General features: G+C 38.9%; 1 protein-coding gene across 5 annotated transcripts in view; it reads left to right on the forward strand.

Annotated features, from left to right (window-relative positions):
* Nucleotides 1-26841, forward strand: part of REV1 (REV1 DNA directed polymerase) — a 62011-nt gene that overhangs the window by 21563 nt on the left and 13607 nt on the right. For 4 of the 5 annotated variants that reach the window (XM_014060051.2, XM_087726663.1, XM_087726662.1 and 1 more), the window contains 10 exons: nt 513-629; nt 9694-9814; nt 10171-10299; nt 13350-13504; nt 15116-15235; nt 16376-16596; nt 18354-18526; nt 20591-20693; nt 21304-21475; nt 26213-26403. In XM_014060051.2, coding sequence (XP_013915526.2) covers nt 513-629; nt 9694-9814; nt 10171-10299; nt 13350-13504; nt 15116-15235; nt 16376-16596; nt 18354-18526; nt 20591-20693; nt 21304-21475; nt 26213-26403 — 1502 coding nt within the window. The remainder of the gene's footprint in view (nt 1-512; nt 630-9693; nt 9815-10170; nt 10300-13349; nt 13505-15115; nt 15236-16375; nt 16597-18353; nt 18527-20590; nt 20694-21303; nt 21476-26212; nt 26404-26841) is intronic. The other variant, XM_087726661.1, reaches the window with a different exon arrangement.

A 26841-nucleotide genomic window follows, 5' to 3' on the forward strand; every position in this document is an offset into this window, starting at 1 on the left:
AATTCAATTATCACATTTAAAGCCATACAGGTACAAGAATAGATTACTTATGGAACTACTTCGCTTCAAATAGTTTCTATCCATTTAACCAGATTTGATATGGTGAGTATGTTCCAGTCTCTTCTATGAAATAATGTCGCTTTCAGGACCCAGCAGATGTGTCTTCTCTACTTCTACTCCTGCCACATTGAACAGTCTCCCTAAGAGATTGTGAACCTGCCAGCTTTCTAGAAAGCTATGAAAATCCGACTTTACCTTCTGGAATAAGCACAGACAATTAGTATATATATGTGTGTTTGTAGGACTTGTGAATTTGACCTTATATCCTATTACACTTTGTTTTTATAATAATTTTTGTGTTTTGTTGGCACAGGTTTGTCAGCCATATACATTTTCTAAATAATATTAAAATGAATAATTGAGATCTATGAAACAGAAACAAACTGAATATTTTCAGTTTTGTAAAAATGGAAGCAGTATGATTTGTTTTATATTTTAATTGTAATTTGCAGGAACACCAGTGGCTGTTACAAGTAACCGAGGATCAGGAAAAGCATTGTTATGTCCTGGTGCAAATCCACAACTGGAAAGGCAATATTATCAGAATAAATTATTGAAAGGCAGAACAGGTACAAATCTGTAGTTTTTTAAATTGTAAAAAATACTGTTGAATTTATGGGTTTGTCATTTATACTACCCAAATTATTATAATATTATAATATACTTTTAAATAAATGTGTTGTAATTTCAAAACTGTATGAAAATATACCATCCATTTTGAGAAAAATAGAGTTGTAGAACTATGTTCAATTTTACTACTATCAATGAGAATGCTTCCTTCAGAAAGAAAAATCATATTAGGATCTTCCAGTAGCAATAGCCATACTTTAGACAAACATCACAATCCATGAAGGATAACATATGGATGTTTCCAGATTGATAGATTGTAGTACCACCCATATTATTTATTTAAAACATTTATATGGCTGCTTAGCATGCATGTCATGACTCTGAACTATGTGCATCAATAAAATCAAAGAACAAATTACAATTAAATCCAAAGGGCCTGAACAATGGCCTGAAAATGGCCAAAAAAACAGCCAAAAAACAGGCATGTGCGTGCTGGCCAGGTGGTATTTGGGTTTTCGGTGTTCTGGCACATGCAGAAACCAGCTGGCCAGAACGCATGTATGTGCCAGAAACTCATACAGCAACTGGCCGGCGCGTGCAGGTGCACTCGCCAGCTGGTCTTCAGGTTTCTGGCACTCCAGTGTGCACACATGCACACACATTCTAGTTTGGGCACCCTGTGCCAAAAAGGTTTGCAATCACTGACCTAGAGTTTGCCCAATCCAACATGCAGGATTGGCAGAAAATAATCTTAGGTGGTCCTACAAACCACCAAGACTTGTACCCCATAGGCTTTATAGATAATTACTAGCACCCTGAATTGCCTAAAGGAGATAGTGTAGCTTGAAAATAGTAGAGTTTTTACATTTATAACTATCTATACTGCATTCTGATCCGGTGCAGCTTCTGCATGAAGGAATACATTGCGTATATTCATCTGCGGTGAATACATTGCCGTAATCTGGCCAGAGACAACTAAGGTATGAGAGATCCTGACCAGGCCTCCCAATTAACACAAAACTGGAATTGTGCAAAGGTTATCCTGGCCCCAGTTGTCACCTGCTTCTCAAACAAGAACGGTAAATTCAGGAAAAGTCCCCACACTATGCATTGGTTGTGATTCGGGGATGTAACTCTTTCTAGAACTAATAATAGAAAACTTTTTGATCCAGGATCAGAGAGTATCAGAACCCATAGCCATTCAGTCTTGGTAGGATTAAAGCCCATTTTTCTCCATCCTTGCCCCCTTGGCCTCTGTACATTAGAATGAAATAATGACAGCATAACTCAGATTTTAGAGAAGTATCTCAATGAAGTATCATCATCATACTAGGCATATTCTATTGCTAGAAAATGTATGTGTCCCTGTGTATATTGGATTAGACAAGAATCAGGTGTACAATCTACACTTTACATCTATGCAAAAAAGGATGGTTGTCTATAATTTTTTGATTATCAGGAATTACACATAAATTAGTGGGTGATACATGATCATTCTGTGAAGATAATAAAATCAATGTTTATTTTTAAAGATGTTTATTAGGTCAATCTAAAGTGAAGAAAATAGTGTACAAGCTTTTAAGCTTCCAAGAACTTTCAAATCAGCAAAACATCTCGGAAAAAATGGCCACCTTCCTTTTTATATGTTTTTCTATCAATAATTCATATAGCTTTTTTCGTTGTACAATTAGTGAGTTTAGATATTTTTTTAAAATAAGAAATCTCTAATAGCAAAGTCAAGCAGATATTTTCCATTTTTTCAGTGTTGTTAACTATAGAAGCAAGATTATAGCAGACTATATGAAAACAATTTCATTTGATATTACCTAATCCCAATACTGTATGATCTATCACAGGATATGTACTTGAGATCTTCAAGTCAAGAGTAGAAAGTGCTATGTAAACAAAAGCTGCAATAATTGGGTTTTTTTGTTTTTTGGCCCTTAAGGATGATCGTATTATACATATACGTATATACGTATATATGCTTTTGGGAGTATTTTTTGTTTTATTTACATTGAATGTGCCATGTTCAAAACTGAAAATGACAGAAAACTATGCAGCCAGATTTCAGCTGTCATATTCATGTTTTTATAGTTCTGTACTAGATCTAAATGTTTTGCTTTTACTAAAGCTGGTAATAATTTATATTTTAAGGGTTGCATTTTGAGCAATAAAATAACAAATTCATAGTTTTTGTTGAATTTTGTTGAAAATACAGATAATTCTTGGGTTACAATGGCAATTTGGACCAGGATTTCCATCACTAAGGGAGGCTGCCATAAAGCATCACAGCTCATGACTTCACTGCTTAGTGACTGAAATTTGGGCAGTCCCGGTTGCTGTTACGTAGGCCATTAAGTTAAGACCTTCTGTGACTATGATATGGGAAGAGGCAGAAACTCCAGCCAGGCAGGGCAGCAGGTGATATCTAAGGGCCGACTGGGCATGTGCTGCAGGTGGGCACTAGGAATTGTTGGGCTTGCGTCAGCATGACGTGAGTGAGCACTCCTCAGTGGTGGTAGCCTTTAGCAATCTCAATCTGCTACCACTGCTTCAGCTCTGTTTCAGGCCCAGCACCAGCCAGAATGGCATAGTAAGCTCAGTGCTGCAGCAAGCCTCAGCAATGCCAGCTAGTTTCAAGCCCCAGCACTGACCTCAAATCCCAGCAGCCCTGGTCACCTCAAGCTCCAGCACTGAGACAAGCCCTAGCAGTACCAGCTATCCATAAGAGCTGGTTTAATGTCAACTGTCCAGTTGGGAAATCCAGAAAAAGAAACTCCTTGGACATTTTACCAAGAGTATAAACTTTACTGAATAAATCAACATTGGCACAGAAGAAGCAAACCAGCTCTGGCTTTCTGCAGAAAAGCACACATACTTATTACCCCTTTCCCCATGGGCCACCCATAGTCCATTATGTCCACCAATCACTTCTATTTGTTTTGTTATGAGAATCAGCTGGCCATACTGTGACATCTGTTGTGGTGCCCTTGAGGGGGTGAGTAATGTCTCATGGGAACCAATGATGCCATTCCCCTCACTCTTGCATTCCAATTCACCACCACCATATTCTTTGTCCAGCTGCGAACAAAATGGAATATAGGTGAAAGTTCGAGTCAGTCTTGACACCCTCACTGCAACAAACCTGCATAGCCTCAAGCTCACACTTCCTATCAATTTCGCGGTATCAGCCATGAGTCCAGGAATGGATGCTGATACGGCTGTTGTTATTGGGAGTTTCTGTTAGCCCTGAAAGATGCTGCAGCATACATATGAAGCCCTGTTTGTGAATTTGGCCCTCAAGAGTCAGCCAAGACTGTTTCTTGTCTCCCTCCCTCCCTTCTATGTTTATACAATACAATACAATACAATAGCAGAGTTGGAAGGGACCTTGGAGGTCTTCTAGTCCAACCTCCTGCCTAGGCAGGAAACCCTATACAGTTCCAGACAAATGGCTATCAAACATCTTCTTAAAGACTTCCAGTGTTGGGGCATTCACAACTTCTGGAGGCAAGCTGTTCCACTGACTAATTGTTCTAACTGTCAGGAAATTTCTCCTCAGTTCTAAGTTGCTTCTCTCCTTGATTAGTTTCCACCCATTGCTTCTTGTTCTACCCTCAGGTACCTTGGAGAATAGTTTGACTCCCTCTTCTTCGTGGTAACCCCTGAGATATTGGAACACTGCTATCATGTCTCCCCTAGTCCTTCTTTTCATTAAACTAGACATACCCAGTTCCTGCAACTGTTCTTCATATGTTTTAGTCTCCAGTCCCCTAATCATCTTTGTTGCTCTTCTCTGTACTCTTTCTAGAGTCTCCACATGTAACAGTATCCCTACTTTAACTTCTTGATTCTGTGATTGAAATGGCAATGAATTTCCCTAAATTGATAGTCCTTGGGACGTCATTCTGTATTCTTCTCCCAGAGTCAAAAATGATTTAAGAAAGTCCCACATTTGATTTTGTTTTTGTTGTTATGGGACATTGGAATATCATGAGGTGTTGATGGATGTTACATCAGTCTCTTGCCATGGACAGATTACTTCCTATGGTCCTGAAGTTCTTGAATCTGTCCATTGCAAGGAAGAAGGGCTAATTTGATATTCTCACTCCAGGAGACTGATAGACCCAGTGAGGTTTAAGAGGGAACTCATAAATATTCCTTTAGCGCTAGTACAATTGTCTAGAGGCATTATTAGTCATGGCCAGAAGTGAACATGCACTAAAAGTCTTGGAATGGACTGTTCCTGTGTGGACTCTCTATAATAGTGGGCCTCCAGCACTTCAATTACTGCACTTCAACTACATATTATGGGCATTGCCCAAACATTTTCTTTCCAGGTGCAATTCAAGATATTAATTATCACCTTTGAAGCCTTATAAAGCGTGGGTCCAGTTTACTTACAGGGCTGTCTCACACTGAGGGTGTTTTCCTGTCCCAAAGATCAAATATAGGGTGAGCACTCTCTCTGTTATCTGGCAGGAGTTTGGAGGCTGGACTTCTCTGTAGCAGATGCTGCCCTATGAAAAAGCTTCCCTAAGATTATTTTTTTTAATAAATGTTTTTTTAATTTTAATTGAAACAAATACAGCATCTTTCTTTACATCTGTAGAAAATGTATCAATCGATTACAGATAAACTTTGGTACATCTCCTCCACAATCAACAAACATAACTCATATTAACTCAAGCATTATTATATATCCATTTTCATTTGACTGTAATTATTATTTAAAGATATTAATAAAAGTAATAATCTTGAACAATACCTGCCCACACCAGTGGGAAAAGAAAAAATCAAAAAGAAAAGGCAAAAAAAAAAAAAAAGACAAAAACGACAAAGGACAAGGCAGGAAAAAAAACAAAACACAGGTATCTATTATAAAAAAGAAGAAGTCTATCAACTGGTTACAACATGCTTTGGTGCTTCTCTTCCATTAACTCATATTAATTCAAATTTCTTAACTCAAATGTTTACCATATTAACATCATTATACCTCCAGTTTTAATTACCTATAGTTATTTAAACATCCTTCATCCTTAGCTATGCCAAAGAATTAATCCATAACACATGCTGACATTTCATTTACTTACTTGTAAAATCCTCTATTAACATCAAATCCTCATATCCTATTTTAGCTGAACATCCATAATATTTAATTATATCATATATCATAACATTTTCCCAGTATTGATTAATATTGATTAGCTTCCCTAAGATTCAGAACTCCCTTATTCTCTTAGACGTCTAGAAGACTGAAGACTATTAAGACCTGGATCTTCACCCAGGCATTGCGCTCAGATCGGAACTGAATCCAGTTCATGTATATTTGGAGTAGGAGTGTTATGGTGACTTGGTTGTTGTGCATGATGCATTTAATTTTCTTTTTTTTGGGGGGGGGGGGGTCACTTTTATATGTTGTTTTATTCTATTTAAGATTGACAGCCCTATATCTATTATAAATAGATAAGACTCTGTTTTAGCACTTCAGCAAAATAACTAAACAGTAAAATATTTTGTGTCTCTCTGAACCTTAGAGATTTCTGTGATTCTATGGTACATTGTCTTAGAATAGATTCCTTTTCATTTGGGGCAGATACCACCTTGAGCTAGTGTCTGGCATAATGAATATAGTATAATCTTTGTAATGCCACAAAAGCCCCACTCTACCCATGTTTCCACTTTTCTTCATCTTACTGAATAAATTCTATCATAGAAGATATAACATTTGTTTTATCTTCTCTATAGGGTCAGAAGTAGTTCATTTCTGAGTTAACAGGCTCCATTTTATAAAGTTGAACAAAATGTCCTGTATAAGTGTGGTTCAAAAATTCTTGTTTACCAAAGGATATCTATGATGATCATGCTGTTTTATAAACTTATATAAGGCTTGCATTTCCAAGAAGGAAAAGAAAAAATTACAATTATCTCTCCCCATTCATATAGTGGAGAATAAGATTTTTTATAATTTAGGCTCACATGTTTTTCATTTCTAGGCAAATACAATCGTGGTGGTTTTTAAAAAAAATATTTTGTAGGTAGATAATTAAAAATTTTAACTGCATATTTTTTTCACAATCCCTACATACAACCAATTTCGTTGTATAACCAATTTTGTTGTATTTAAGTACAATGACAATAAAGATTATACATACATATATATATACATACATACATGCATACATACATACATACATACATACTGCAGTGTGTATTTATTTACAGGTATTTTAGCTTGCTAACTGTTAGAGAAAAGTGAGAAATTTGAGAATTTATTGTATTGTGGAATACTTGATTGGCAATATATGTTATATAGGATGGTAGACACTGAAACAAAATAAAAGGTTTGGATGGGCAGATGTTCAAATGTGTTTAGCTTACTGATGAATTCCACTCTAATAAATCATCTACATACAACACAGTTCATTCATGTGTAAATGTGAATGAAAATTTATTACACATGACTAATCATGTTCTGATAAAGAACAAATATCACTTATCAATACCTCATATTCTCCATACTTTTGTTCTGGTGATCTTCTCTACAGTCTACTAGATAAAGTTGTTTTAAAGGTCAGTGAATTCCTTAGTGTAACTTTATTCAGGTATCTGCAACATCAGCCCCATCTTTACAACCTGCTTATTCACTGAGGATGGTCCTTGCTTATATTGCCTCTTTTTGGACAAATTGATTTTCTTAAAGAGATCCAGGATTCAATCTTTAATAGTTTTTATACATCAGTTGCATTATTCTACATTTGATGGCATTCTTCTCTATACTTCTTTCTTGGGAGTATATCTTTAAGGGCAGGTACAATAATTACAATGTGTTGACAAAACCTAACACAAAGACAGAAGGAATTAAACATACATAAAGAATGAGTTATTGCCTTATCCACATCTGCCAGTATCCTCAAGCCCAATATCTTCAATTCTCATTCTAGAGAGCAACATTTTTTTAAAATCACACTAGATACAGATTTATTCTCAGCGATTTCTTTTTCACAGACTTGGTCCTGGCCTCTGATTTCTCCATCCGTTGCTCCACATTCACCATGCGTCTGTCTAGTTTCCCAACTTTTGATGAGAGGTTCTCTACCTTGCCTTCCAGTGAGAAAAATGTGTCTTCCATTGCCCCTGAATTACATGAAGTGACTTCATCAACTTAAGGGGGGATCTGCTGTGCTGCACTGTGGAGGAGCCCATCGAAGTCATGAAGATAGACAAGATGATGACATCATCTAATGCCAGGGCAGAGAAACAGATGGATTAAGGACATTGTTCTTGTTGTTCAGGGCATAATTTGCTCTAATTTGCACTTGCAGATATGTTGGACAACTTGAATGACACTGCCATCCGAATGATAGTGATGAACTATCAGAGATAGCAGCTTGTCCATGTTCTGTCTCCCACTTTTCTCATCTACTACATTCTTTATCTTGAGTATCATTTGTGAAAATAAGTGCACCCTAAATTTCACATTCAAGTCATTCTGTATTTTTTAGCAACCTTCAGAAGTACTGAAGAGGAGAAAACATAACTATTCATGGTGTGTGTTTATGTGTAAATTAATCCAAATTATTGTATTTTTACTTCTAAAAGTATTAGAATGTTAGAGTAGGACTTCCTTTGTACTTTACATGAGGCAGAAAAGGGGGGAGGAATGTTTGCATCCATTATATTTTTCTAGCAAGAAGTGATTATAAGTGTGCATGCTTCTCACAATATTTATATAAGAAGAGAAACTTCCCTTGTTTTTGCATGCTATAGCTCTGGAATATTCTTTTTTACTCATACTTAGTATGCAGTTCATTACAAGAGCCAATTTTCTCCATAATTCTGCCTAATTTGGGCATAATATAACAGCAAAAAAGATATTTAATGGCTTTATAAAATATATTTGGGAGAAATAATGACTAACTCATACTATCGAAGGAAATAATTGAAATATCCTGACTTACTAATATGCTTAAGTGGATGTGCATTACCTATGAAATTGGCATATTTTTGTTATTCTATTTTAAAAACACTAGGTTTATTTCCATTTTTATTAAAAACATTTTAAAAAGTCCTTTGGTTTAATAAATATATCATTTTTTAAAGAATGAGGATTTTTTTCAATTCAAAAGGGGAAAGAATTATTCTCATTTCAAGAACAAAGTTTGTTATATCAACCTACAATATTTGTGATAATGTCACAATCCTTTAAATACCTGTTTGGAAGTAGATCTAGTTAAATTTTATGAATATTACACCAAATTAATTTGTAAAATACTGCAGATTAATTTATAGAACCAGGCTTAAAATGAGTAGATTTATAAACACTTTTTTCTTAACAATAACTAAGATAGTAACAATTTGCATCTTGCCACAGAAAAACAATTGTGTGAAATTAAAAATGCTGCATTGTTAGAATGCAGTATTGTCACTAATTCTGCTGCCAGTAGGCTCAAGGTGGTCTCAGCCTTCCATACTGAGGTTGGTAAAAGGAGGACCCAGATTGTTAGGGGCAATATGTAAACCACTTACGGCTGTAAAACACTGTGATGTGGTATATAAGTCCAAGTGCAAATGCTATTACTATTGCCATTACTGGTTGCAGAGTTTACTGACAGAATTTTGCTTGGATGTAGCCAGCAGCATGCAGAAGATTTCAAATACATGGAATTGTCATAAGTAATAAATAGGTTTATCTAATAGTATTTTCAGTGGCATTTGCTGTCAAGCATATCTTCTGAATTTCCTACAGTGAGACATACTAAGCTGTACAAATATAGTGCATTAAATATGAAGACTGGTATCAAAAACTATCAAATTGTTCTGCATTCTGCAATGTGTATTTTATTGGGTGTTGGTTTTTATATAGCCTGTAAATTATTTGATTTGTTAATGGGAAGGGAGGGCAGATCAATTATCAAGTTTTGAAGTACATTAAGATTATAGCCTGTTGCAAATTTCTGCCATATAGAAAATATTTTTCTTAGGTAACTTTTTAATTACTGTAAATAAAATTTAATTTTAAAATGTAAATGATGACTTAATAACATTATTTTCAAATAGAAATTGATGATGCTGACTCAACAGATGATGATAGTCAAGATTCTGCCGAATTGAATAAAAGTGATATTGATATTTCTGTGTCATCAATGGCAGAAATTGCATCTTGCAGTTATGAAGCCAGGTAAGAGGAAATTATTTCTTGTCAGTTGGAGGTTGCAGAATATAGTCTTTCTATAGTCTTTCTCTTTAAATAGATAAAACATATTTATTTAGTTGGTTGTTTATTAAAATATTTTTTTAAATATTCTGACACATTTGTAGAAAGACTTGCGCTTTTGTTGTGCAAATTACAGTAGGAATATTATACTTCGTGAGTTAAGGTATATATTTGCCACTATATTATGTAACATAAATAATTGAATTTAAAAAATAGAATGAAATAGTTGCTTAACTACTTAATATGCTTCATGTAAGATAATTATTTTAATTTCATTAATTGATTATTTTGAACCCCTACGGAATTGTTTTTTTATTTAGGCAAGCTGGTATAAAGAATGGAATGTTTTTTGGACAAGCAAAACGCTTGTGCCCAAATCTTCAAGCTGTTCCCTATGACTTTCACGCATACAAAGAAGTTGCACAAACTATGTATGAAACATTGGCAAGGTAAATGTTTCAAGTTATATAAGTTGTTAAAATGTTTATTTTAGACAAAGAATAACTCCCAAAAACTTTTTTTATGAAATTCTTCTGATTGCTTTGTAATGCAATTTGATAAAATATTATGTGCTATTTGTTTTACTTATGAATTTATTAAGCACCTCTTCAACAATGTACAAATATCCTATATTTTCTACTATGATTTATCTTTTTTTTCTATAGCCTCATCTCACAAAAGCCACCCAAATATTTCTGAATAACAAGCTATTCCAGGATCAGATTACCTTTTAATCTCAGCAAAATAGAAATTTTATTACAAAATATATTACTTTTAATTACAGATTAACATAGTTATTTTAAGCCAGCTTAGTTAAAGCCATGCTCCATTATTCTACTTTCCAACTTGAGTTTTTATTGATGTCTGATTGAACAGCCAGATGTAAATATGTGAAAAATAGTTGAAACAATTATGCTTCTCAGGTTCAGGTTTTATATTTTACTTATAAAATGAAGTGTGTAATATGGTTATTGTCACTTCACAATACAGCATCTATGGAAAGATGGGTGGCAAATGAATTTAATAAATAGGTATCTGTTCTGACACACATCCCCCTTGACGGCTCGTTAACAAACGTAGGCAGGCAACTTAAAAGGACTTGTCTTTATCAGTTTTCATTTCAAACTGGCTTCGAGCCCAGAAAATAACAGAAATACAGTCTTTGACCAGATAACGTAATGAAAACAAATTAACTGGAATTTCTTGACGGGAGGCCAGGCACAACGTCCAAACAAACCCCCAATGTCTTGATGCAGACGTGCAATGAATCTGCGAGAGCACCCGTCGACGGATGTGCCCTGCGGGAACATAGAGCCGGCCCCGACACACTTCAAAAGATCCCCTTCCAAAGTCCATGGGGACGCCGGCCTCACTTCCGCCTTTTGTCACTCCACCCAGTCGTCACCCCGCTGCGCATCCCATACCAGAGACTGCATTCTCCCGGGATGACAAACAGCAGCGCAGGTTGTAACGGGTAGAACAGTCCGAGGTGGAAGCAAGTTCACAGGGTCGGAGTTCTTTACTTTACTCGGCAGGGCATCCGCCCTGGGATTCTACACCCCCCGAACGCACGCTATCCTGTGCGAGCGGGGTAACACGGCCGCACCAACGTGCTGGTTGTCCGACTTGATCGTGCGTTGCTGAGGGACGGTTGCAGTCCGCACAAGCCTTCGATTCTTCTTGGGGCAACTCCCTGCCAGGTTTCCAAGATCCCCACAGTAAAAACACAATCCCTCCGCACGTCTTCTGTCCTTCTCTGTCCGTGACACCCGAGGTCAGACAGCACCCAACTCCATGGGCTCCTCCCAGTCCACTGCAGTCTCTTGCTGAACTGGCATGCTGGTGGTTTCCTGGAATACCCAGCGAGGCCTTCGCCTCTGCAGCCGGGTGTCTATCCAGAGGCACAGGTGGACCAACGCGTCCAACGTCGGTGGCCTGTCCACCTTCGCCAGTTCATCCTGCAAGGCCTCAGACAATCCATCTTGGAACGTGTCCATTAAAGCAGGTTCATTCCATGTGGAATCTTGGCTATGTAGCCTGAATTCAGACACATATTCTTGCAATGACCCAGTACCCTGCTGCAAGGATTTCAAACTTTTGGCAGCTGGTTCCCCTTTGATCGGATCTTCAAACATCCGTTTGAAATGCTGGCAGAAGCCTTGGAAGTCATCCAGCAGAGGGCTCTGTTGCACTAACAAGGGAGTGGCCCACCGGGCAGCCGTGCCTGAGAGCAAACTGATCATGAATCCCACCTTCGTCCGGTCAGTGGGAAAGTCCTCCGCTCTCAGGCTAATAAACAGCTGGCATTGTCCCAGAAACGCAGTAAACATAGCCAAACTTCCATCATATTTATCTGGCATGGCAATTGGGCACTTCCTCCTTGGCTGGGGGGGGGGGTCTTGCAGCTCTCTGCAACTGCTGAATATGATCCGACAGGACAGCCATTTGCTGCGCGAGTTGCATCTGTGTAGCCTGTAATTGTTCCATAGTTAATGAAATGGAGGCTTATGTGGCTGGAGTCAATCTGTTCTGACCCCCCCTCGTTAACAAACGCAGGCAGGCAACTTAAAAGGACTTGTCTTTATCAGTTTTCAGTTCAAACTGGCTTTGAGCCCAGAAAATAACAGAAATACAGTCTTTGACCAGATAACGTAATGAAAACAAATCTTTCTTACGGCAACTCAATTTGAACAAAACGAAAGCAAAACATTTCTTCCAAAGTCTCTCTGAATCAGGGTTACAGACATACAGAGCACTTATCCAAGTGAATCTTACATAAACCACGACTGATGACCAAACAATGTTGTACAAACCAAACACGGAACACACGAAGGAACAACGTTGACTCCAGCGACTGGGGCGTGGCAGCATCTGTCCTTTTATCTCCAAACCTCCTCCCACAAGCCCCAGCTGCATACTGAATTTTGTATCCCGAAAAAACTCTCAGCAGAACTGCTGAGTCACAACAGGTATCTATATTTTAAAAGGGACATGGTGGCTCAGTGGCTAAGATGCTGAGCTTGTCGAGCAAAAGATCGGCAGTTCAGCGGTTCGAATTCCTAGTGCTGTGTAACAGGGTGAGCTCCCGTTACTTGTCCCAGCTTCTGCCAACCTAGCAGTTCAAAAGTTCATAAAAATGCAAGTAGAAAATTGGGACCACCTTTGGTGGGAAGATAACAGTGTTCCGTGCGCCTTTGGCATTTAGTGGTGCTGGCCACATGACCTTAGAGATGTCTTCGGACAGTGCTGGCTCTTTGGCTTTGAAAGGGAGATGGAGATGAGCACCACCCCCTAGAGTCAGGAACGACTAGCACCTATGTGCTAGAGGAACCTTTACCTTTTACCTATACTTTAAAATATTTTTTCCAAAAATTGGAAACTTCCTATGTATTGGGGTTTGACTATAAAATGAATATTAAATGCTTGTAAATATGCTTAATTTTGAATAACTTAATTTTGTTCCTACTATTTCTTTTTAATTCCTTGACTTTATTGATAGCTATACTCACAACATTGAAGCTGTCAGTTGTGATGAAGCACTGGTAGATACCACTGAAATCCTTGCAGAGACTGGTTTGACATCAGATGAGCTAGCAAATGTTATTCGTACAGAAATAAAAAATAAGACCAAATGTCCCGCTTCAATTGGAATAGGTTAGTATATTGTTTAGAAAAGTTTATTTATGAGTAAAGTAGATTAAGAAAAAACAACATTTTGTATCTATAAAGTATATGCATTAATCACAGGATTAAGATAATTTTATGATTAGATATTAGAAATATGTGCTAAGTCTAGTTACCGTATTTTTCGGAGTATAAGACGCACCTTTTTCCCTCAAAAAAGAGGCTGAAAATCTGGGTGCATCTTATACACTGAATACAGCATTTTTTGTCTTCCGAAGCGCCCTCCCCCCACTCACCAAAATGGCCGTGCAAAGCCTGTAGAAGGCTTTCAAAGAGCCCCTGGGGCCTGGGGAAGGCAGAAATGAGTGAAAAAGGGGTCATTTTGTTTGCTCATCCACCTCCCCCCCAGCCCCCAGGAGTACTCTATAAGCCTCCTAAAGGCTATGCATGCAATTTGTTTGGCAAAAAATGGGCCCGTTTTTGCGAAAAACAGACCGTTTTTTGCTCAGTCCAGCCAATAATAATAAGTTGTCATTCAGTCAGTGCCTTGCAGAACTAGCTACAAAAATATGGGGGGGCACCCCCCAGGAGCACTCTGCAAGCCCCCTAAAGGCTATTCATGCCTTTTGGGGGGGGGAACTGGACCCGTTTTCGCAGGCGAGGGGACTTTTTTTTAAAAAATTGCCTCTTCAAAACCTTGAGGTATCTTATAGTCCAGTGCGTCTTATACTCCGAAAAATACAGTAATTCTTCTTGTTTTCTCCTTTCTTCATTTATAGAAGATAATAAATAGAAGCTAAATATATACTGACTTAGAGGCTTTTATATATTACCAACTGCCTTCTTTTTTAGTATTTTTCTCATATAAAGGGACACAGTGGAAGTACTTGTAATATTTGTTGCATCTGACACTCATATATTCAACTTAATGTCCGTGGGTAAGGTTGGTTAAATGTGATTTTTAATCACATTCTGCACATCATACTCCAAACAGCACTGCTCCATTTCCCAATCCCTGCAAAGCATTTTGGGATCAGCCATGGAATTAGCCATAGGCAAAGCATATCATGAACAAATTAATGCTCAGTCTAGCCAACAATAATAAGTTGTCATTCAGTCAATGCCTTGCAGCAACTAGCAACAAAAATATTCCCCATGTTTTCAGATATATATTTGGTGTATTTATCTGGCCATTTGTATGATCTGAACTCTTGATCTAAGGAGAAAGTTCCAGTTCTCGTTTTCCCATTATTCCAGCATTTAGGTAGGTCACAATTAGTGCCAGTTCAATAATGAGATATCATTTAATGCAAATTATAAATTAATACCAGTTTAGGTTTAATATGAATAGGTTTAATTAAATTTAATTAATTTGATGCTAACTGAGATGTGGATAAATCACTCTACCTTTGTATATATGAATATTTCAAGAAAGAGAAAACAGTTCAGTCTATGCTGCTAAAATATTTTGAGAGGTAATAATGTTTTTAATCAGTGTAAGATTGTTGGAATGACTGTTGGAATGATTATTAGTAAGAATGATTGTTGGAACTAAAATAACTGAAATGTGTAATGTAGGAAAAATAGTGAATCTTCAAAATGGTTGAAATACTGCTTAGAAGCAATATTGAACTTTTATAGGTTCAAATATTTTACTGGCCAGATTGGCAACTCACCGAGCAAAACCTGATGGGCAGTATCATATAAAGTCTGAAGAAGTAGATGACTTTATCAGGAGCCAGCTAATTATACATCTTCCAGGTAGCTTTTTTCTACTTTATTCCTTCTTAGCTTTCTTCAGAAGTCTTTATCACAGTTATTTCAGCTCTACTTTACAAAGGTAATGGGTGACTAACAAATGAAAGTGGCTATTTTCTTTATAGTGAAGATAAAGCAACATATATAGATAGCATTATCCAAATTTTGAATAGCATTCACCTCTCAATTGAAAGGTTGAGAGTTCAATCCTAGGTAGTGGCAGATGTTTCTCTCTTAGGGCACAAAGAAAAAATACCTGCTGCAAACTCCCTATGGAACAGGTGTTAAACTTGCTGCATCACGTTGTCGTCACATGATATATCGCAGTGTTTTTTTGCAGAGCTGGGGTGGGCGTGGCCTGTGTGTGAGAGGCTGACATCCCTGCCCAATGCATCAGGAAAAGGCATCTGACCAATAAATCCTAAATTTCATCCAGTCACCTGTCTCTACCCAAAATAAAGGGATTATAGCGTCATAAAAAGGGAACGGGGTTTTAATCCAAATTTTGAATAGTAATCTGATAAATTGCATGGCATAGATTTTGCATCTTGAGATTATGTTAATTCTCTGTATATTTAATAAATATTCAAAACATCAAAATAATAGTATTCAGCCAAAAGAAATCTAGACAAAAATAATGCATATTTAATTGATTAATTATGTGCCATCAAGTCATTTTTGACTCCTAGCAACCACATATATATATGTGTGTGTGACAATCTATCCCCAACCTTTTCTTTTAAATCTCCCAAGGTTGCACTCATGGCTATCTTCCTGCAGGTGATCCTCTTCTTTTTCCTTTCTCCTCCTCAGCATAGATATTTTTTGCAGACTGTTTGTTTTTTTGCATAATGTGTCCAAAATAGGATAATTTGAGCCTGGCCTATGGCTAGTTATAAAAGTGATTTAGTCAATATTATTGTTTATTCCTATTTTAGGTGTTGTGAAGTATAACGTTTCTGTATAATTGTAAGCAACATTGTCTGAGTTATAAAATTACAGTCACATCTGCTATTTTATAACATTTTATGCATTTATACAATGCACATTAAAGTTTAAATAATGTAACAATGATTGTCAAATGAATAATTTCTCTGGTGTAGAGTTCTAATACAAAAATATGTTTTTGATTTTGGAATTCAGGAGTTGGAAGAACAATGGAATCTAAGCTGTCATCTATGGGGATAAAAACTTGTGGAGATCTACAATGTATCACAATGTCAAAGCTTCAGAAAGAGTTTGGACCCAAAACTGGACAAATGCTATATAGATTTTGCCGTGGTTTGGATGACAGGCCAATTCAGAGAGAGAAAACAAGAAAATCTGTTTCAGCTGAGATCAATTATGGCATAAGATTTTCGCAGGTAAAAAAAATGAAATCAAATTTAAGTGAAACATTAATCATTGTTTCAAAATGGTCTATAAGATTTCATGTTACTGGGCTGTAATTTCTTTGTTCTAATTCCTTATTAATACTAAAATGTGCTTTTATATGAAATGAGTGATAACATGGATGAGCTTTAGGTAATGTGGCCTTTCAAATGCTAAGGAGTTTTAGAATTTGTTAAGCATTCATTCTTGTTTTCAAGGGTGGCATAAGTTTTTAAAATAAGATTTTAAAATTATAATTCAGTAGAGCAGTTCCTATGCACCCATTGGATGAAATGAAATCGAATATTCTTTATTGACCAAGTGTGATTCACCAATAAAACTCTAAATGTACATGTAAACAGCAAAGTAATATAATCATGTTACCAATAATAAAAAAACAGGAAAGATGAGAAGGATAATAGTAATTCAGCCCAACTACCTAGATAAACATCCTTCGACATAAGATAGTGCTGTGGTAATTAGGTGTTCAGCAAAGTGATGGCATGAGTGGGTGGAAATTGTTTAGTTGCTTTGGCATGCAATTCCCTGTAGCTGCATCCCAAGGGTAGGAATTGAAACAGTTTATGTCTAGGATGTGAGGTGTCTTAGATATTTTCTCAGCCCTTTTTCTAGCTCATACAATATGCAGGTCCTCAGTGGAAGGCAGGCTGGTGGCAGGGTTATTGTTTTTTTTTACTATCCATTGAAGCCTGTACTTGTTCTGTTTGGTTGCTGGCCAAACCAGAGAGTTAAACCATCTAAACCAGGTAAAACCAGACATTAAAACCATTGAAAGATCACTGAAGGATTTACTCTCAGATATGTGAATATATAGGACTGTGACCTAAAAGTAGACAGTCTTCTGAGAAAAACAACAACAATTTTGGCCCTCTTTTGTAATTTCTTACCATAGAAGAATGCACTTATAGCCTATGACCGTGATGGTGAACCTATGGCACACGGAGCCATTTGTCAGGCATGCGAGGTGTTGCCCTGTCAGCTGCCCAGTGCGCATGTGCGTGCTGGCCAGCTGACTTTAGCCTTCTTTTGAGGCCATTTTTCACCCTGAAGCCTCTGGAGCATAAAAAACCGGCCCTATGGTCAAACCAGAAGTTTGGGAACATACTTCTGGTTTGCGCATAGGGCTGGCTTTAGCCCTCCAGAGCATTCAGGAGGCTTTTCTGAAGGCTCCGGAGGACGAAAAACAGCCCTACGGACAAACCAGAAGTTACTTCCGGTTTGCTCATGAGCTTTTTTGCCCTCCGGACCCTTCAGGGAAGCTATTATGGCTATTCAGTTCAGGTAGAACATTTATAGAAAACTCTAGAATGGGTTTATAAAATGTTTTATTTCCAAAATAAATAGTTCGTTTCATTAGAACATTTTTGAATACAAAAATTACATGAAATTTCCCCTCTGTACTAAAAGCTCTGTATTGAGTACAAAATGGGTTGCTTTGAACATTTTGGAATTACTCTGAGCTCAAAGTAGCATTGCAGTCATGTTTTAAAGATTGAAATGCTTTGAAATTGCTCAAAAGAGCTTACTTTGAGTTCAGAAAAGGGGTTTCATATTTAGGAGGGAACATTCTGTGAAATTTCACACTTTCATTGTCTTTCATGCCCATTGTCAGTTGTTAAACAGTATTTAATGTTGTTTTTTGCTGGCATATTTTAGTACAATAATGAAGATTGGTTTTGATTTGATTGCGTCTTTTAACCTGTATAGAATCCATTTTCCCCATTTCAAGGCAAAAGAAGCAGAAGCTTTCCTTCTGAGTCTTTCAGAAGAGATCCAGAGAAGGTTGGAAGCAGCCAGTATGAAAGGAAGACGATTAACTCTCAAAGTCATGATTAGGAAAGCTGGAGCCCCAGTAGAATCTGCAAAATTTGGAGGACATGGAATTTGTGACAGTGTTGCCAGGTAAATAGTTTGGTACATAAATTTGCCGTTGTTTATATGCTTAAATTTGCACACTAATAATAAACATAATATCGCTCTTTTTCTCTGCCTTAAGTCATCTAACTTTTGCCCCTGCCTTTTTCCTAAGGCTGAGAGAGAGTGATTGTCTCAAGATCATTTGGTACATTTGGTATTTAAGGCATAACTGGAACTCCCAGTTTCTAGCCTAATGTCTTTAATCATTACACACTGGCTTTTAATTTCAGTCACTAGACTTTATTTTTTTAAAAGATTTATTTTTAAGTCCTTTAATACCTCCTTGTAACATTCAATTTTTATATTGTAATTTTACTGCATTTTCCTGGGGAAACTCTTGTTTTCAAGGGTGGCATAAGTTTTTAAAATAAGATTGTACAAACATTTTGTAAGATATAGAAAATACATTTTTAAAAGTTCCTGTTTTACAAACAATACTAGCGATGAGAACATGTCTGTCAAATTCGTTTTCTATACTCTTCATATGTCCATATATGTTAGAACCCTATAAAACATTACTGTCAAAATGCAGGTAGTCCTTGACTTAACTACCACAATTGAACCCAAAGTTTTGTTGCTAAGTGAGACATCTATTAAATGAGTCTTGCCCCATTTTACAATTTTTCTTGCCATAGTGGTTAAGTGAATCATTGCAATTGTTTACGTTAGTAGCATGGCTGTTAAGTGAATCTGGCTTCCCCATTGATTTTGCTTGTCAGAAGGTCGCAAAAGAGGGTCACATTACCCCAGGACACTGCCACGGTCATAAATATGAGTCAGTTGCCAAGTGCCCAAATTTTAATCACATGGCCATGGGGATGCTGTAGTAGTGTTAAGTGTGAAAAATGGTCATATGCCACTGTTTTCATTGCTGTTGAAACTATTTTTAGAATGGTAAAAAAGTAGACTTATATCAACGCAATTTATTCATTATTTAATTGGGCCTCACTATGTGTGATAGTTTACTGGGGACATAATAAAGCTACTAGTTTGATCCTTGTCTGCCAAAATATAGGGACAAGCTAGGCAAAATACACCATTGCTATCTGACAAAATGTTCAGGGAGCAAATAATACACAATTTAAAACACATTAAGCATACGAAAGTATCTTTTAGTAATTAGAATAAAAGCTGAATTTAATTGCAGAAAATGAACAAGTGAAGAATAGTAAACCTGCATTATTAGTACTGGGTTATAAATAAACAGCCCATTTCCCTAATCATGGCTTTTTCTGCTGACATAAGTTTTATAGGTGGTCATATTAATCTAGCAAGTTTTTAAAACTGAAGGTCTTAATTTTCTCCCTCTTTTAAAAACTAGATTCATAAAGTAAAAAAAAGTACAGTCCTAGCTTTAAAAGGAATAGCATGGTGTTGATTAGCAGTGTTAATCAATGAACATGCTAATCAAATCATTTTTATCATATGCATGCTCACATTAGCAGAAGGGGATAGGAGAAGGAATCTGGTATCAGGAAAATGAGCAGCTAAATAGCTAAGTGCACTATAATGAAATTCAGTCATAGTAAATTCAAGATTTCATAGACGTTTTATCGTTAATTAAGAATTTGGAGAAATGTAATATAATAAAATACCATAATTACATAATTACACTATAATTACATATAGTGATCAAAATAGTACTACACTTCTAGAAGTGTGGAGAGAGGGGAGGAGAAAGAGAAAGAGAAAGGATACTTGATGTTCTCATCTACAAAATTATCTACTTGTATTGCTTTATATGTATTTATTGAATGTACGGTAATTCCGTATGTTCAAATCTAGTTTGTACATCTGATTGAAATTTGTAAAACAGTCAAAATTAAGATCAGAAGAATATGTCTAGAAACCTATCTAGTTCTTTTTTTCTATAGTGCCCACTCAGTTTTCTACTGCAGTCATGGAAACAAAATATAACAGCAATTGTCCTGGGCAATTTTGGAAATAATGAGTATTCAAAGATGTGATTCTTCTGATCCTGGTGATATTCAATCTAATCAGTAGCCATTGTAAAGTTGTTGATGCATTTAAACATTTATGCGTTTGTAGGACTGTGACTCTCAACCATGCAACAGATAATGCCAAAGTGATTGGGAAAGAAATATTAAATATGTTTCACACAATGAAACTGAATATTTCTGATATGAGAGGGGTAAGTTTTTAAATCACAGCAACTTTAGAACTCATGCTTGATTTTTTCTTCTACCAAATTATTTACTGGTATTGCTTTATTGTTCTAAATTGGAGTGGATATGTGATAAATATTTTTATTTATATATCCTATTATATGTGAAATATTGCAATTGTACATTGGACTAACTGACCAGTCATTTAAAACAGTAAACGCCAATCTGAGAAGAGAAAAGGAGCATTGGCTAGGATTAGGGAACTTTGGAAACTTTTTGATTAAATACGGATTGTAAGACCTTTAATCACCCTTAGTTAATCAGCTAACTGGTTCAATAATGTTTCATCCAATAACTATAGATTCTTGTTACTGAAAGAATTTTCTATATTTAATTTCACTAGGACCTCTCTTTTATTATTCTCATAAGTACCCAAACAGTGGGCTTTTTTTTTCAAGATCATACTTTCTCTGTGATTGTGGTGTGTGTGTGTGTGTGTGTGTGTGTAAGCTATAGATTTATGAAAAAGTATTCTAAATATTAATGTTAAATATCTTTAGAAGACAATGGTTTTTGCTGCAGCAGACTATAAATGAACATATCTCCCCAAATTTACTCTGGTATCTTATTTTCTAGGTTGGAATTCAAGTGCATCAGCTAGTTCCAGTTAATAAAACAACGGCCATGTCTTCCTCTAACACTTCATTACCTTCTGGGTTCTTGCCTGGTGGAGCTGATTCAATTATTGATCTTTTGCAAATTCCAAAAGGTGTGAAGAAGTCCAAGAATAAAGAAGAACGCAAGGAAGGTTGGAAGATAAATAACATTTTGCTTTGGGAGTTTTTTAGATAGCTTTTAAAATAAATTGTTATTCACAGAAAACAGAGTTGTTGTCCTGTGCGCTGCTTGGAGAATCCAAGCATGGAGTTAACTTCTGCCTATTAGCCCAGAGACTGAGTTAGACAAAGTCTTGACTACACCTCCTCTGCTCTTTGAAGCTCAGTTTTTTTAACTCAGTCTAGCCTAGAGAGACATATTCAAGACTTTCTCCAGCTCAGTCTAAGTAAAATACCTTTTTGTAGATTGGATTCTCCATAATTGCAACAATTATATCAGGACAGCAGGCATTAGTAAAGGAAATTGTAAGTGCCATGTTTCCTGAGCCGCTCTTTGGCTGCTGGTAAGTGTGCTAGTTTACCCTGGCCCTGCAGATAAAACCACCACTGCCTTTTCTTGTTTTTTCCTTAATTTTTTCCTCAAAACTTGGGTTCAGCAACCCAGGCAGCCGGAGATATTGCCCGATCACTCGGGTTAGCCTCTGTTACCGCGGCTGGTGTTTTTTGGCACTCAGAGAGCCGGTTCACACACCATTTTGCAGTTTTGAAATCTGTGGCTATTATTATCCGTGGCACCAAGGGAGTGGTGCTGTTTTTCATGCCAATTTGATCTGTTTAAAGCTACGGCGGTTATTTTTGGTGCCAGGAGAGCTGGCTTGCCACTCTCGCACGATTTTGACTGCGCATTGCGAGATGAAGAGCTCCGGATGTCTCAGAGCAGTGGCTCTTCAACGTTTTCGGCAACTGACGGTCCAGTGGCCACCATAGGAGGGCCTCACTTCACCTAAAAGGCACCTTTTTCATCATGCCTAGCCGCCTTTGCGCCCGTTGGTACTCAGCGCCATTGCAGTGAGTAACAGGGTCTCCGGCATCGCAGAGGCCTTCTTCGGTTATCATCCCTCTCAAGCCTGAGTCCCAAGTACTCCCTTTTAACAGCAATAGGGGTTGCAGAATGCAGATCACTCCGTTTTGGGCAGCAGTATTGGGGCAGAGTTCTCTCCCAGGCAATCACCTTCTGTGGAGATGTCCAGTGTTAGAGTGGGCAGGGCCACCACAAGAGTAACATCAACTAGATTTAGGGCCAGAAGATCAGTGACCTGTTCAGCATCAGCTGCAGCAACTAGGGACGATGAGAGGAGACAGAGGCACTGGAGAAACAGTTCTCCAAGGGGACAGCGACCACCAGACCCCCACTCCCATTGGTGACTGAAAGGTTCTCCCCTCAATTGCAATTGGACTCCCCCTCCTCCACCCCGCTCTGGAGGCTACTCAGTCCTGGTCACCAGACTATTCCCATAGTCAGGACCCCTAAGAGGCAATCTTTGGGCCCGGTCCTGATCCACCAGCTTGCCTGGCAATGGTGGGTCTGGAACCTCCAGCATGGCCAGGCACTTTATTCCCAAGGCCAGGTTTACCCCTACTGCAGCGGGGCTCCACTCAGAGGAAGGCCAGGGTATCACTCTTCCCTGGGAGCTTCATGATTTAATCTCTGCAGCCATATCCCAAGGGGTAGATTTGGAATTGTAGTGGACAGGGCAAGCCTTCATTCCGCTGGCCATACCCAGGGACTTTGCAGGTCCCCTACAGGACCCTCCTCCTCCTTGGCCCTCCTTGCACAGTGAAGCCTCACTTGCAGGGGAAGAGGACCTAGGGAAATTTTTGGAAGATGAGCGCCTAGTTCCTGACAGGCCCGCTTTCTATGGCCTATTCCGCATGGCCTTGTTCTACAAGGCCAAGGCTACAGCTAATATAGGAGGGCCAGCTGGGGCTCCCTTAGGGCTGGACTCAATGAAATGCTTGTTTTCCAAGCTAGTTCCTGAACAGGAGGTCATACCTTACCCAAAATTGTTTATGGATGTCATCCAGAGGCAATGGAACCAGCCCGGATCCATACCCCATCTAGTAACAATGACTGGAAGCTCTATGGTTCCAGTTCGGATTTGCAGGGCCTATTACAGATCCAACTGTAGACACCCCGGTAGCCACCCTAGATTCATTCACCATTGTGCCCTCAGGTGTATCAGAGGACTTGAGGGCAGAGGACCACAAGAGTTGACTCACCGTAAAACGCATAAGGTGGCCGCCTGGGTGATCCGAGCGGCCACTGCTGTGTCTTTTTTTAATAGAACTTCCGTAGTCTGATTTTGCCAGCTGCAGGCCAGGATTTCCCCTGAGGACTTACAGCTGCACCAGGATATTAACAAGCTGGTAGCAGCCGTGGAATTCTCCTCAGACGCAACTCTTAATGCGGCCAAGTTCATATCTAAAGCTATGGCTTCCAATGTGTCTTCCTGATGCCTCCTGTGGCTTCACCATTGGCAGGCTGACTTGCTCTAAATGGCGCTTCGGCTCAGCTCCCTTCAAGAGAGGCAACCTATTTGGCGAAGCCTTAGACTTCATTTTGATCAAGAATAGGGACAAGCAAAAGGTGCTACCATATATGCACTGATGAGCGGATCGTAGAGCTTAACCTTATTTTCACCCGCAGTCCTTTGGGGTGACAGAACCTAGCTTCAGTTCCCCACAACACCACCGAGCCTACTTCCAGGGATCTGATCAGTCTCAGGACAGTTCTGGGCTCAGGGACAGAGGCATACAACAGCAACAGCAGTCTCAGACCAGGTGGCCATTTTGAAAGTCCGGCAACCAGCCCTTTCATAGATACAAGTGACTCACAAACACCTCTCCCCATTGGTGGTTGGCTAAAACATTTCGCAAGCCAATATCGGTATTTAGCCAGTCCCATCTGGGCAGGAGGGGTTGGGATTCTATTCAATCCTCTTCAGAGTTACGGTTACATCCGAACCTGATCCAGGAAGTGTGCAGGAGGTTCAGACAACTGACAGTGGACTTGTTCACCCATTCGAAGAACACTCACCTACCTAGATGGTTTTGCCAAGTTCCCAGCACGCAGTGCAGAGGGAGTCAACAGTCTTCACTGCCCTGGCCTCAGGAACTGTTATACGCCTTCCCTCCTCTACCCCTCATCCAAAAGGTCATCCGGAAGGTATTGGCAGAGGCAGCGGAGGTTCTTCTCGTCATTCTCCACTGGCCCAGGTGACCCTGGTACGCTGAGCTCGTCAACCTCTCTATATCCCGACCCTGAAGAATTCCTGACAGGATAGTCCTCAGCCAGCGGGCTCTACTCCACCTGGAGCCTCAGTGGCTCCAGTTAGCCATCTGAAATTTGAAAGGGACATCCTAAGACGGGATAAATTTTCCAGGAAGGTCATTCAGACCATTCAGGCAGCCAAGCAAACTTCCACCACCAGGATGTATGATGCCACATGGACTGCCTTCAGCAGATGGTGCCGCGGAAAGTATATCGATCCTCTTGCAGCTTCGATCCCATAGATTCTTGAATTCTTGCAGGAAGGCTTGAACAGGGGTTTGTCTCCCAACACTTTCCACAGGTAGGTGGCAGCCTTATCCACGGTCCTGGCGGGAGCAAACAACCATACCCTTACTCACCACCCAAGAGTACGTAGTTTTCTAAGGAGGCATCTAATCTGAGACCTCCTGTGGTCCATCGCTACCCCACTTGGGACCTCCCCTTAGTGTTGCAGGGCCTCACCTCACCTCCATTCGACCATCAGTCTTCAGCTGTTGACTTTCAAGGTAGCCCCTCGTAGCCAACACCTCGGTCAGGAGGATTTCAGAACTGGCGGCTCTATCGGTCAGGGGGGATCTTTGCATCTTCCATCCAGACAGAGTTGTCCTGAGGCTGCACCTCTTGTTTCTTCCAAAAGTTAACTCCTGGTTCCATAGGGCCCAGGAAGTCATTCTTCCAAATTTCTGCCCTAGACCAGCTCATCCACTTGAAAGGAAATGGAACCTACTGGATGTTAGGAGAGCCCTTCGTAGGTATATCAAGCGAACAGCATCTTTCAAAAAAATGGAGTCCTTATTTGTTTCCTTTCAGCCGGCATCCATGGGCAAGAAAGTCACTCCATCTACCATAGGCCAATGGCTAAAGGCCTGCATAGCTATGACCTATGAGCATCAGGCCAGACCATTACCCAGGCATACCATGGCTCACTCTACCAGGAGTGTGGCCACAACGGCCGCTTGGGCTACACAAGCTTCAGTCAACAAGATCTGCAGGGCAGCAACATGGTCTTCCCGTCACCCTTCATCAAACATTACAAGCTGGACATATTCATCTTGGCTGAGGCGGCATTTCGGCGGTGAGTGCTACAGAGGTTTCATTCAGCCTCCAGGACCCTGGACCAGTCTTCTTCCTGCACATGAGACATTAAGCTTGGGTATATCCCATGCTTGGATTCTCCAAGCAGCGCACAGGAGAAAGACCATTGGCTTATCTGAACCACTGTGTTCTCTGTGCACTATGGGAGAATCCAACCCTATGACCAGTCAGCCCAGGGTCAGCAGTGAACTTACCTGTCAGCAGCGAATTTACCTTTATGATTTCCATATCTTCTTATGGCTGTGCCTCCGTTAAAAACAACTGAGCTCCGAAGAGCAGAGGAGGCATGGTCAAGACTTTTTCTAACTCAGTCTCTGGGTTAATACCCCATGCTTGGGTTCTCCCACAGCACACAGAGAACAACCATTCAGGTAAGCCAATGGTCTCTTCTTTAAAAATATGTTGCATTATTAGCTTTACCTTTTGCAGTTACTGTATATTTGTAGTTTTAGCTTGGTGTTTTGCAGTGTTTGAAAATGTTGTCTTTTTCTTTTATTGATAGTTTTTTTGGCTGCTGTGGATGTTGAAATATCTTCTGCATCAAAAGCATGCATAGAGTTACCATCAGAAGCAACTGATCTCCCTCATGTAATCAGCAAATCTGAGCCTAGTACCAGTTTGAATGGCTTATATCCACCAATCAGTATAAAATCTAGGCTTAATTTAAGTATTGAAGTGCCATCAGCTTCCCAGGTAAAATTTTCTGTTATGTGGATGCCCCTTTCTTAATAAAGAATGTGTAAGATGAATATTTTACGGGCTTTAATGCTTAATGCTTCTTACTACTCCAGGGCATGTGTTTTTCCTGGGTTTCGTTTGAAAAATTCATTTAATTGAATGGGAGGGAAATTGGTCTGAACTCCCTGGATGTCATGGCTGCATTTCAGCTACCCAAGGAGGGTGATATCTTGATATTAGCACTGGGGGGGGGGGGGATTGGAATGTAAGGAAGTGGGGGGTGGGGGGGTGGAAGCCCAGCTGAGCCTTGTGAAAAACCAGCCAAGGTCAATTAACAATATGCAGAGCTGGGAACCAAGCACCTGTTTCCTAAACAATATGCAAGCACCTAACATGGGGGGACTTTCTTTTGTGTTGTTTGCATAGAAAACCCTCAAATTCAGCTTGCACTAC

The sequence above is a fragment of the Thamnophis sirtalis genome, unplaced genomic scaffold (genome assembly GCF_051295495.1).
Source record: "Thamnophis sirtalis isolate CommonGarterSnake01/CBP01778 unplaced genomic scaffold, rThaSir2_p1.2 scaffold_12, whole genome shotgun sequence".
Classification (NCBI taxonomy): domain Eukaryota; kingdom Metazoa; phylum Chordata; class Lepidosauria; order Squamata; family Natricidae; genus Thamnophis; species Thamnophis sirtalis.